The sequence below is a fragment of the Ovis canadensis genome, chromosome 3, assembly GCF_042477335.2.
Source record: "Ovis canadensis isolate MfBH-ARS-UI-01 breed Bighorn chromosome 3, ARS-UI_OviCan_v2, whole genome shotgun sequence".
In the NCBI taxonomy this organism is placed as follows: domain Eukaryota; kingdom Metazoa; phylum Chordata; class Mammalia; order Artiodactyla; family Bovidae; genus Ovis; species Ovis canadensis.
The window spans coordinates 45184329-45198742 of NC_091247.1; the positions used below are offsets into that span (position 1 = coordinate 45184329).

The 14414-nt window shown below is 34.4% G+C and overlaps 1 protein-coding gene across 4 annotated transcripts in view; it reads left to right on the forward strand.

Annotated features, from left to right (window-relative positions):
• WDPCP (WD repeat containing planar cell polarity effector) overlaps positions 1-14414 on the forward strand; it is a 604312-nt gene that overhangs the window by 503941 nt on the left and 85957 nt on the right. Inside the window, exon 16 of one of the 4 annotated variants that reach the window (XM_069583049.1) lies at positions 5298-6358. The exons of the other annotated variants lie outside the window; for them this stretch is intronic. Coding sequence (XP_069439150.1) covers positions 5298-5305 — 8 coding nt within the window. The 3' untranslated portion in view covers positions 5306-6358. Of the gene's footprint in view, positions 1-5297; positions 6359-14414 lie in introns of those variants that run through there. 4 annotated transcript variants of the gene reach the window in all.

Consider the following 14414-nt stretch of genomic DNA (forward strand, 5'->3'; position numbering starts at 1 on the left):
TCACATAACTTACATATGATAAAAACTCTCCAAAAAGTGGGCATAGAGGGAGCTTATCTCAGCATAATAAAGACAATATACACAAATCCATGCAAACATCATTCTCCATAGTTAAAAACTGAAAGCATTTCCTCTCAGATAAGAAACAAAACAAGGATGTCCACTCTCATCACTATTATTCAACACATTTTTGGAAGACCTAGACATGGCAGTAAGAGAAGAAAAAGAAATGAAAGGAATCCTAATTGGAAAAGAAGAAGTAAAACTGTCACTGTTTGCAGATAACATTACATACATAGAAAACCCTAAAGATGCCACCAGAAAACTACCAGAGCTCTCATCAATGAATTTGGTACAGTTGAAAGATACAAAATTAATATACAGGAATATTTTGCACTATTATACACTAACATCAAAAGATCAGAAAGAGAAATTAAGGCAATAATACTATTTACCATTGCAACAAAAAGAAAAAATACCTAGGAATAAACCTACCTAAGGAGGCAAAAGATCTGTACTCAGAAAACTATAAGATACTGATGAAAGAAATAAAGGATGACACAAACATGGAGAGATATAACATGCTCTTGGGTAGGAAGAAGTAATATTTAAAAAATGACATACTATGCAAAGCAATCTAAAGATTCAATTCAATCCCTGTGAAATTACCAATGGCATTTTTCACAGAACTAGAACAAAAAAAAATTAAAACTTGTATGGAAACATAAAAGGCCACAAATAGCCAAAGCTATTTGAGAAAGAAAAACGGAGCTGGAGAAATCAGTCTCCCTCAGGCTATACTACAAAGCTACATTCATCCGGAAAGTATGCCACTGCCACAAAAACAGAAATATAGATCAATGGAACAAGGTACAAAGCCCAGAGATAAACCCACACAACTATAACCAATTAGTCTACAACAAAGAAGGCAGGACTATAATGGAGAAAAACTCTTCAGCAAGTGGTGCTGGAAGAGTTGGACAGTGACATGTAAATCGATGAAATTAGAACATACCCTAACACCATATACAAAAATAAACGCAAACTGGATTAAAGACCTAAATGGAATGCCAGACATTACAAAATTCTTAGAGGTAAACATAGGCAGAATTGGACATAAATCACAGCAAGATATTTTTTGATCACCTCCCAGATTAGTGGAAATAAAAACAAAAATAAACAAATGAGGCCTATTATAAGCTTTTTCACAGCAAAGGAAATTATAAATAAGACAAAATGAAAACCTTCAGGATGAGATAAAATATCTGCAAACCAAGAAACTGACAAGGGATTAATCTCCAAGATATACAAACAGCTTATACAGCGCAATATCAAAAAACAGAACAACCCAATTTAAAAAAATGGGTGGAAAATCTAAATACACATTTCTCCAAACAAGACATGCAGATGGTTAAAAAGCACATGAAACCATGCTCAGCATCACTCATTATTACAGAAATGCAAATCAAAACTACAATGAGGTTATCACGTCACAGTCAGAATGGCCGTCATCAAAAAAACCTACAAACAGTAAATGCTGGAGAAGGTGTGGAGAAAAAAGAACCCTCCTGCACTGTTGGTTGGAATGCAAACTGGTACAGCCGCTATGGAAAACAGTATGGAGGTGCCTTAAAAAGCTGAAAATAGAGCTACTATAGGATCTAGGAATCCTACTCCATGGGTTCAATCCCTGGGTTGGGAAGGTCCCCTGGAGAAAGAAATGGCAACCCACTCCAGTATTCTTGCCTGGGAAATCCCACAGACAGAGGAGCCTGGCAGGCTGCAGACCATGATATTGCAGAGAGTCAGACACAACTTAGTGACTGAGTGTGCACATGTGCGCGCACACACACACACACACAGAGCAATAAGCACAGATGGTTTAATAGGAGAATTCTACCAAGATATTTTGTGTTCTACAAATTGTCCCAATTTGTTAAAAACAAAGGAAACTTTCTGAAGTACAGAAAAAGAAAATTATAAAGCAATAGCATTCATAAATATCAATGTCAAAATTAAAAATTAAATTCCTATTAAATGAAATATTAGTAAACAAAGTTCAACACCTGAATCTATCCTGAGAATACAAGATTGGTTGAATGATACCAAATCCATTAATATCATACATCATATTAATAGATCTAAGGTCAATAAAAATCATAAGATTTATCTCTTTTAGATGCTATAAAAATTCTTTGACAAAATTCAGCCCCCATTTCTGATTTAAAAAACACTCAATAAAATAGCAATTGAGGGATATATTCTTAACAAGAGAATACATATACATTAGTATACATTATATACATAATATTAATACATATATATACTTAGTCCTAATGCCAGTATCTTATTTAACTGGTAAAAACTAAGGTCATTTCCACTAAGATCAGAAACAAGGCCAAAATGCCCAATACCTCTGCTATGATTCAAAACTGTACCAGAGGTATTAAGCTAGTATCATTAGATAAGTCAGCTAGAGCAACACTTGGCCAACTATAGCCTACAGGCCAAATCCAAACCTGCTGCCTATTTTTGGAAATAAAGTTTTACTAGAACACAGCCACACCTATTAATTTATTTACTGTCCATGACTTTGTAGTTGAAACTATATGGCTCAACACCTAAAGTACTGAGTTGGCCAACAAGTTCATTTGGTTCTTCCATAAGATGTTATGGAAAAGCCTGAACAAACCCTTTGGCCAGTCCAATACATACTGTCTGGCCCTTTGCTGGAAATGTTTGCCAGTTTTCAAACTAGATACATATGAATTAGTAAGGAAATAAAACTCTCTATTGGCAATGAAATGAAAATATAACTGAAATGCCCTAAGGAATCAATAATAAAATTAAATATTTTTAGAATTCAGTAAGGAGAAGATGGTTATTTTAAGACATTAGTCCGCCAACTTCTCAGCCTGCTGGCTTCCCAAATAAAGTCATATTCCTTGCCTCAAAAAAAAAATCAATAAGGAAAGTAAAATTAACATGCAGGAATCAATAGCTTTCATATACACAAACAATAACCAGCTAGAGAATGGCTGATTAAAATCCCATTTATCAACAAAGATTAAAAACTTAGTAATAAGTTGAACAACAAATATGCAAAATCTATATGAAGGAAACTTAAAAACACTCTGAAAGATACACAAGTAACCTTGAACAAATGAAAAAATAAACCCTCTTCTTGGATGGGATGACTCAACATTATAAAGATGTCTGCTCTTTCTAAATTAACATGCAAGTTTAATGTAATCCCAGTAAAAATCTCAACATACTTTTATGAAGTTAGACAAGTTGATACTAAAATTCATATAAAAAATAAGCCCACAGAAATATCTATGAAAACACTCAAAAAAATTTAGGATGCATAGTTGGCACACAGTAGGACCACTGCTCTCTTAAAGAGTTCTCACTCAGGTGCATGGAAGAAGAAAGAAAAATGATATCTATAAGAAGCAAAAATACATAAGTAAAAATCATTCAATTAATGATAAGTATTGGGCTGACCAAAAAGTTTGTTTGGGTTCTTCCTAACATCTTAGGGAAAAACCCAAACAAACTTTTTCCAACTCAATATTAGGAAAAAATACAAAGACTCGGTGATCAGAGAAATATCGTATGCACTGAGAAGGTAATATCTGAGTTAAGATCGATGACAAGGAGTCATCTATACAAAGATATGGTGAACTGATAGAGCATTCCTGGGATAGGAAATTGTACATGCAAAGCCTTTGGGTGGGAACTAATTTGGGAGGTTTGAGTGACAAAGAGTCAATATGTAAAGGCAGTCAATATGTAAAGAGATAAACTGTAAAGGCATGATAAATTAGTTAGGGCCTCTGTAGGCCATGCTATGCTATGTCATCTTTGTTCTGATTGCAGTGAGAAGCCACTACAGGACATCTGAGTGAGTGACAGAATAATGGTCTCTCAAAGACACTCACATCCTGATCCTCAGATTTTGAGAATATGTTTTATTACATGGCAAAGGGGAATTGAGGTAGTAGATGGAATTAAGGTTGCTAATTATCTGACTATATTTAAAATAGGGAGATTATCCTGGACTATCCAGATGGGCCTAATGTAATCTTTAAATGTAGAAGAGGGTTCTTAAATGTGGAAGGAGGAGGCAGAAGAGACACTATCAGAGTGACTCACAGTAAGAAGACTCAACCTGCCACTACAAGCTTTGAAAAGTGTACGAAGAAGACTATAATGCCAAGGAAAGCAAGAAGTCAAAAAGCAAAGAAACATTCTCCTCCAGAACCTCCAGAAAGGAATGCACCCTGTTTAAGCCACTAAATTTGTGGTAATTTGTTACAGTAGAAGAAAAAACTGATACAAAGTGTTAGGATGTGGTCTATATTTTTAATAGATCATTTTGATTGTGCTGAATTGACAGGGAAAGCTGCCTTGAAATCAGGGGAAGTTTTGATGTGAGGTCTGTTTTTCATACTTTACCATCTAAATACTATGGCTGAGGACTTATTTTGAACATCAGTTTGGGAAGTTTAGCTTCCCAAAGATAATTAAAATTTTTGTTGTAACTTCTCTCTCAATAGACAAAGCAAGCTTAACCAGAGACAAGAAAAAGAAAGTCTATAGGAGCTTGGTAATGTCTCAATCTCTAAAAGACAGAGAGGCAGAAAGAACAGCAAGGCAGCATGGCCCGCAGACTGGACCTACTCACCAGTGGTTAAAACTGTTTTTGCTCACTGTTGTCTCCACAGCATCTCGCCCATTACCAGTCACAGAATGAGCATTTAACAAATATTCAATCCATGAATGGGCTTCCCTGGTGGCTCAGGTGGTAAAGAATCCGCCTGCAATGTAGGAGACCTGGGTTCAATTCCTGGGTCAGAAAGACCCCCTGGAGAAGGAAATGGCCACCCACTCCAGTATTCTTGCCTTGGAGAATCCCAAGGACAAGGGGGCCTGGCAGGCCACAGTCCATGGGGTTGCAAAGAGTCAAACACAACTGAACAGCTAACAGTTTGGCTCTTGACAATCCATGAATGAACCATAATGTGTTTTCTTAATTGTAAATCTTTCCCATATACTATTCTCATTCTTCACATACTTACAAATCACTGAACAAAATTTTAATTTCTGGGTAACCTATGGCAAAATTAATAAACCAAATTAATTTGAACTAAATGTAACATAGAAACCAACTGAAAACTGGTTTTGAATAGACTGTACTGCATTTGGGTTTATAAACAAACTTCCTACCATGTAAACTGAGGGTAGAGATGTTTGCCTTGTCTTTGTTTATTACACACTGCTTCATCCTCCAGGACTTTGAAAAGGGCCTGGTAGCAGCAAGAGAATGAAGCAGAGATGGAGGTTATCTGAATAGCAAGAAGAGATAAGAAAGCCTTCTTCAGCGATCAATGCAAAGAAATAGAGGAAAACAACAGAATGGGAAAGACTAGAGATCTCTTCAAGAAAATTAGAGATACCAAGGGAACATTTCATGCAAAGATGGGCTCGATAAAGGATAGATATGGTATGGACCTAACAGAAGCAGAAGATATTAAGAAGAGGTGGCAAGAATACAGAAGCCAAACTTACTCCAATCCAGCCTAGAGTTGGGATTCAGTGTAATACATTTCTCAATTTCCCATTATTTATGACAGTTTTACAAGGAAATAAAGATATTTTTTAGCTGGTTCTTTATAACTCAAAAAAAAGTGCCTGACATGCAACAGATGCTCAATAGATATATACTGAATAAATAAAAGGATTATGTTTATAATTCAAGAAGATGTATAGGATATGAGAATACATAACTGGTATTAAGATGTAAAGTAGACATTTTAGATATACAAAAGAATCAAACACTTTCAAATGTAAAATAGTTACAACACTTTGGTATAAATGAGTTTCTAAAAAATACCACCATTATGTGAATTGACTGAGACTTCATACCTTATATGCAATTAACATGTTATTCAACAAGTTGGTTTTCATATTTTTGATGTGGCCAAGACAACCATTATTCAAATAGCTCATTTTTCATATTTTTGATCAGCAATTTTTAAAGTTACACAACTCAAAGAAAAAATAATTTAGAAGAAAAAAATCCACTTTATATTTGGTATTGTCCTAGTTATTTTATTTCAAGTAGTCAACATCTCTAGTTGCTTCAATTTTTCATTTGTACTAAATAATCCCCTTTGATGTCTAAAATTCTTTATTATAGAGCAAATAAACTTTGTATTTATAGCAGATTTATCTACTGTGATATTTACTGTCATAAATTTATTATAATGTTGGTTAGTGTCTTGCTTTGTTATATCTGAATTCATATCTAAGAAACTCCAAATGAAATACTATCCTGTTAAAAGTTGTTAAATTTTGTTTTGGTGTTTATTCATATGTAAGCAGTTTTCTTTAACTTGGAACACCCCCCCCCCCAAAAAAAGGCCATCTATTCAGAATCCTTATGTGTGCCTATAAACAATATAATTGATGAAAATCTTCAGTGTTTACAAAACAAAAATAATTGTCAACAGAATCTCTGGCGGTAGACTTTCCAGAAAAAGACAAATTTACAGCCTATAATTCATGAAGATTGGCTCAAAACAAACTGTCCCTGCCAACAGAAAATCTGACAATTATTCTGTTGTCTAATTTGGCTCAGTCTAAGTTGACCTTGTTTATTCATCTCAGTCTTTTAATTCCTGTTATCTTGGCATAAGAGAAGAACATATGGCATATGTCTACGAAGTCCATTTCTGCATCTTAAATTGAAGTAAATGTAGAATATACTGAACATCTCCAATGTGTTCAGCTATTAAGGTAGCTAATTGTATATTAGATAGAACTAGTTAAGTTCATATTATCCCTACTAAGTGTCTGCTGCCATAAAACTAGAAACTAAAAAGTCTTTATCTAAGACTCAATATAGGGCTAAAACTGGCTAATTTTAAGCATATTTCCAAAAACAGACAATATTAAGCTGTTTTAAAACATAAACATGAAAGAGTATCGGCAATCTGACAACCTAAAGATGTTTACAGGTTTTCACTGCATCTCTAGCTATGTTTAAGAATGCAGATGAAGGTAATATAAAAAAAAATAATGGGAGCTAAAGAACAAAATGAATATTTTCATTTTCTCTTTGGTTTAATCTGTCTCCAATGAACTGAGGCAGGCTCAAGGAAATCAGAACATAATATAAACTGAAAAATATCAAAATACAACATATCAAAATTTGTGGGATATAACTTAAAACAGTGCTTAGTGGAAATTTTATTCCACTAAATGCTTATTTTAAGAATGTCTTGATGAACCATCTAAGCTACCACTTTAAGAAACTAGAGGAAAAAAGATCAAAATAAACTCAAAACAAGCAGAAGAAAAGAAATAGTAAACATAAGAGAATATATCATTAAAACTAAAAATAGAAAAACAAAGAAAATCAATGAAGTCAAAAGTTATTGTTTGAAAAGATCAATAAAATTTAGAAAATTCTGGTCAGACTGACAACAAAAGAGAGAAGACATAGGTTCTCATTATCAGGAAAGAAAGGATATCTTAATAGACCTCAGACATTAAATAGATAATAATGTTGTGAACCACTCTATGCATATAAATTTGATAACATAGTTGGAACAGACTATTTAAAAGCCACAAGCTACCAAGCTTGCTGAAGATGAAGAAGATAATCTGAATACTCCTAAGGCTATTTTAAAAACTGACTTTATAGTTAAGAAAAAGAAAACTCCAAAAATGATGCATCGAGGTCCAGACAGTCTCATTGGTGAACTCTATCAAATTTTGAGAGGGGAAAAAAATGATCAATTGTGCACAATCTCTATCAGAAAATAAAGATTAAAAAACTTGTCCCAAAAGACTGTTCTATACATCTGTGACTCTGTGGGAGAGGGCGAGGGCAGGATATGGGAGAATGGCATTGAAACATGTAAATTATCACATTTGAAATGAATCGCCAGTCCAGGTTCAATGTATGATACAGGGTGCTCGGGGCTGGTGCACTGGGGATGACCCAGAGGGGTGGGATGGGGAGGGAGGTGGGAGGGGGGTTCAGGATAGGGAACACATGTACACCCATGGCAGATTCATATCAATGTATGGCAAAACCAATACAATATTATAAAGTAAAATAAATAAATAAATAAAACTGAAAAAAAAAATTGTCCCAACTTAGTTTCTAAAGCTATTACCCAGAGTACCAAAACAAACAAAAAACCACTTTATATTAGTACTCCACATAACTATAGAAGCAAAAATTCTCAACAAAAAAGATTAAGAAATATAATTCAGTAATATATTTTTTTAAAAATACAACACAAAAAAGTATAATATACCTTAGAAATGAAAAGCTCATTCAATTTTGAAAAATCAGTGAAATCTACTAATTTGAAAGTTCAAACAACAAAAACTGGTAGATCAGATCAACCTATGCAAAAAGAGTATTTGACCAGATTTAATATCCATTTAGGATTTTCTAAAACTCAGAAAAAAAGAAAAAAAAAAACAAGAGACTTTCTCAATCTATACAGAAAAGCTACAAAAACAAAACTACACAGCTTGGAAAATAGCACTCACGTACATCATTGTGCTAAAAGTCTTAGCCAATGTAATAAGATAAGAAAAAGAAAGAAACATACAGCTTTCAAAAGAGTAAAACCACCTCTATTTGCAGAAAACATGGTTATTCACATAGAAAAATCCCAAGATTGTCTACCAAAAACTACAGCTAACAAGTGAGTTTAACAAGATCACAGAATATACAGCCAACACATAAAAGTCTATTGTATTCCTATATAAAAGTAATGTACAATTGGAAGTCAAATTTTGTAAAGTTTACAGTAGCTCCAAAATATATAAATCTAGAAGTTACTCTGGAATATATCTAACAAAACTTGAACAATCTGTATGCCAAGAACTATAAAATACTATTTAAAGTAATCATAAAAGATCAAAATATATGGATACAATCACCTGGTTTATGGATTGGAAAACTCAATATAGTGAAGATGTCAGTGGTCTTCTGACTGATCTAAAGATTTAACACAACTCTGATCAAAATCCCAGAAAGGATTTTTCTAGACCCAAGCAAGGTGATTACAAAATTCATAGAGAAAGACAAAGAAATCAGAACAGGAAAAGTAATTTTTAAAGGGGGAAATAATGTTGGAAGAATCATACATGATCATAAGTCTTTCTAAAGCAGGAGGCAGCAAATATTTTCTGTGAAGGGCCAGTTATTAAATATTTTGGGTTTTGCAGGTCACACAGTCCCTGTCACAGCTACAAAAGGCTGTAACTGTAAAGAGAAAACAACCATTGACAATATGTAAATAAATGACTCTGTTTCAATAAAATTATATTTATAAAACTAGGTATGGGCTGGATTTGGCAATGGATTGTTGTTTGCCACTTCCTGCTCTAAAACTAAACTAATTAAGAAAGTATGGTGTTATCAAAAGGACAGACATAGATTAATGAAACAAAACAAGATCACAGAAGTAGACTCATACAAATATGCCCAACTGATCTTCAACAGAAGTATAAAGACAATTCAATGAACAAGGGATACTCTTCAATAAATGTTATTTAAATAACTGGAATCAATGTGTAAGAACCATGAGCCCTGAACTAAATAAACCTCACAGTTTATTCAAAAATTAACTGAAAATGGATCATAGATCTAATTATAAAATGTAAAACTACAAAAATTCTAGAAGAAAATGTAGGAGGAAATCTTCGTGACCTGAAAACAAAGAATTCTCAGATCTGATGCTGAAAGCACAAGTCATAATTGTAAACAAATGATGAGCTGGACTTCATCAACTTTTGCTCTTCAAAGGACACTGTTAAGAGCACTGAGAAGACAAGCTACTGGATTGGAGAAAATATTTTCAAATCACATGATAGACACTGAATGTATATCCAGAATATATTTTTTAAAAAACTCCAGAACTCAACAAGAAGAAAGCAACTCAATTAAAATAGGTAAAAGGTTTGACTTGAACAGATACTTTAATAAGGAGATATACAAATGGCAAATAAGCACATGAAAAAATATTCAATATGACTAGCCATGAATAAAGTACAAAATTAAAATCATGATTATAGAAGGCAATGGCACCCCACTCCAATACTCTTGCCTGGAAAATCTCATGGACGGAGGAGCCTGGTAGGCTGCAGTCCATGGGGTCTCGAAGAATTGGACACGACTGAGAGACTTCTCTTTCACTTTTCACTTTCATGCATTGGAGAAGGAAATGGCAACCCACTCCAGTGTTCTTGCCTGGAGAATCCCAGGGACAGGGGAGCCTGGTGGGCTGCCGTCTATGGGGTTACACAGAGTCAGACACGACTGAAGCGACTTAGCAGCAGCAGTAGCAGCAGCACACACTTATTAGAATATCTGTAATTAAAAACATATTGACAATACTGAGCACTGGTTAAGATGTAGAGCAACTCAAGAACTCATTCCTTGCTGATGAAAATACAAAAATGGTACAGCCATCCTGGGAAACAGTTTAACAGTTTCCTATAAAGTAAAAATATATTTAAGGAATTCCCTGGCAGTCCAATGGTTAGGACTCTGCACTTTCACTGCAGGGGGCCCAAGATTAATCCCTGTTCCAGGTAACTAAGATCCCACAAGCCATGTGGCTCCCCACTCCCAAAAAAAGAGCTACATAAATACATTCAGCATGAGCCAGCAATACTATTCTTGAGTATGTACCCTAGAGAAATGAAAACTTATGTCACACAAAAACCCGTAGATGAATTGTCAATAGCCATTTTACTTACAATTGCCAAAACCTGGGAAAATAATATCCTTAAACAGGTGAAAAACAGGTGAAAAAACAAACTGGTACATCTATAAAATGGAATATTTCTCAGCAATATAAATGTAACAAACTATTGATACATGTAATATCTTGAATGACGATCAAGAGCAATATACTGAGCAACAGAAGCCAGCCATAGAACTTTATATGTATGATTTCAATTATATGACATTGCTGAAGTCAAAACTACAGTCATGGTGAGAAGCAATTGCCAGGAGTACTGCTAAGGAAGGATGTGACTATAAAGTCTTGAGGGAATTTTTTGGTCATGATGAAACCATTCTGTATTCTGTGGTGGTAATAACATGAATCTATACATCTGCTAAAATCCATAGAATCTATATCTATAAAAGTTTATTTTAATGTATAGTAACATATAATAAAAATTCTAAACCCAAAGACTTATTATGTATATAGAAGAGTTACCTAAAACTTCACAAGACAATATAGACTCAACTTTGTTAAAAAAGATGCATAATAATAAGTATAGCACCTAACTATCCAGATAAGAATGCTGGATATTTGGATTAAGTTAATGTTCTTTTTCTGTTTTTTAATGTTCTGTTAAATTTGTTTGTTTTTCTACATGTAAAATTAGAAATTACTATCAAAATAAGAAAAAAAATAATTTCTTTAACAGGGAACTTTTACCATTCATTCTAATTTTGTAAAACCCAGGAATAATATAGAGCATCACATTTTGTTTCCATGATTGCTGTTTTTGAAAACTGTAAATGTGAAATATTTCATTTATATGTTAATGTTGAATTTAATTGCTCTTCAAAAATATGCTGTAAAATGTTTAATGGTGAGAAAGTTAAAAACAGTTTTTAATATTTTTAATATTATGGTATTTAAATGATTATATAGTTGAAAGCTCCCAATTAAATTTTTTCATTATATTTTTTAAAAACTCTTAAATTTGAAAATATTCGATATTTAAAATGTGTAACATTTAACCCTATGATTTTTTTATTCTTTTTCCAACTGAAAAAACCTATACACAATAGACAAGTATTTGTCAGAAGGAATGAACTTGAAAAAGACATCTGTGCTGGATCTTTGATGGCTAAGACCCATAATGAAGATAATGATATCCAAGGTACACAAAGTGTGCAAAGTGTAACAGAAAAACAGTGTCATAGCTGGCAAGAGCTTTCAGAAAATGCATAAAAACAAGAAAATCCTGAGCATTTTTAGTTGATATCTTGTAAGACTGCTCTTGGCTGGTATAATGTAAAATACCAAGCCATCCGATTATAACAAAGGCTTAATTTTAATAAGCACACAAATAAATCTGGGGATTCTGTTAAAATGCTGATTCTCATTCAATAGATCCGGGGTATAGCTCATGATTCTTAGTTTCTAACAAGCTTTCAAGTGATTTTCATGGTATTGGCCTGAAGATTACACTTGGAAAAGTCAGAGTTTGAAGGTCTCTGAGAAAAATGGCATGATTCTTACCCAATTCAGTAACAAAAAGATAAAAACAGTACATACTATAATGAAAGGCGGCCATGCAATACACTTCCTAAAAGTAGTACCCAAAAGTTCATGAAGAGCTAACAGCATTCACCTCCAGCCAAGATGTTCAGCTGAGCAGGTATCCTTCAAAAATAAGTAGAATTTGACCATGCATACAAAATTATGAAAACAGAAAACACAGATAATACATAAATGGCTGCCTGTGAAGGGAATAAAATATTTGCACTATGTCCTCACTATGTCCCCTTCACAGTTCCCTAAAGATGAACGTAAGTTTGGGCTACTCATTTTCATACCTTTACACCTGAGAATGGGCCAATTCTGCTGAACTAAGAGAAACTGTGAAATGAAAAATTTGGAAGAAAGGAAGATACAGAAGACGAGATAGGCATGTTGAGTTAAAAGGCTTTCTGTGAAGTTCTTTTTTCTGAAGAGACCAAGGAAGGAATACATGACAGCAATTTCAGCATCTGAGAGATGGTGAAGAGAGAAAAAGAAGTTTTAAGTATTGCATAGTGCCAAGAATACAGCAGTTATTTTTTTTTCTTCCCCCATAAACTGAGGCCTACCAACTCCATGTTACAAAGCAGATATACTATATGATTCCAACTCTGACCCAAAACACGGTCACTTCAATTCTTCAGCTGTTCTTAACATGAAATCAAAATTTCAGTGGAATGATTCATATAAAGGATGGGCAGTTGAACAAACAATTCAAAGTGATTCTTTTGGCATTAATGGCTGGGGATACATGATTCTGTCTTCAGAAAAATATGGGATTTTTTCCTCTGCTTTCATGTTGATTTGAAAAAATGTGTAGAGGTAATAGTATTCAAAGGCCAGCAAAAAAAGGCTGAAATTACAAATTGATGGCTACTAGCAAGATGGCAGAATAGGAGGTCCCTCTAGCCCTCATTCCCCCACAGAAACTGATTGGGCAACCATCCATGAATAGATGCAAACAAATAAAGGAAAACAATAGAATGTAAAAGACTAGAGCTCTCTTCAAGAAAATTACAGATACCAAGGGAATATTTCATGCAAAGACAGGCACAACAAAGGAAAGAAACAGTATGGACCTAACAGAAACAGAAGATATTAAGAGGAGGTGGGAGGAATACACAGAAGAACTATACAGAAAAGATTTTCATGATCCAAATAACCACGATGGTGTGATTACTCATCTAGAGCCAGACATCCTGGAGTGTGAAGTTAAATGGGCTAAGTTAGGAAGCATCGTTACAAACAAAACTAGTGGAGGTAACAGAATTTCAGCTGAGTTACTTAAAGTCCTAAAAGATCAGGTTGTTAAAGTGCTGCAGTCTATATGCCAGAAAATTTGGAAAACTCAGCAGTAGCCACCAGACTCAAAAATGTCAGTTTCATTCCAATCCCAAAGAAGAGCAATGCCAAAGAATGTTCAACCAACTACACACTTGCACTCATTTCACATGCTAACAAGATCATGCTTAAAAATTCTCCAAGCTAGGCTTCAACATTACATAAACCAAGAAATTCCAGATGTACAAGCTGGATTTAGAAAAAGCAGGGGAACGCGAGATCAAATTGCCAACAATTTGATCAATTTGCTGGATCATAGAAAAAGAAGAAAATTCCAGAAAAACATCTACTTCTGCTTCATTGACTACACTAAAGCTGCTGTGTGGATCACCACAAATTGTGGGAAATTCTTAAAAGAGATGGAAAACCAGACCACCTTACGTGCCTCCCAAGAAACCTACATGCTGGTCAAAGAGCAACAGTCAGAACCGGACATAGAAAAATGTACTGGTTCAAAACTGGGAAAGGAGTACATCAAGGCTGTATACTGCCACCCTGCCTATTTAAGTTATATGCAGAGTTCAGTTTAGTTCAGTTCAGTCGCTCAGTCGTGTCCCACTCTTTGCAACCCCATGAATCGCAGCATGCCAGGCCTCCCTGTCCATCACCATCTCCCAGAGTTCACTCAGACTCATGTCCATCGAGTCAGTGATGCCATGCAGCCATCTCATCCTCGGTCGTCCCCTTCTCCTCCTGCCCCCAATCCCTCCTAGCATCAGAGTCTTTTCCAGTGAGTCAACTCTTCTCATG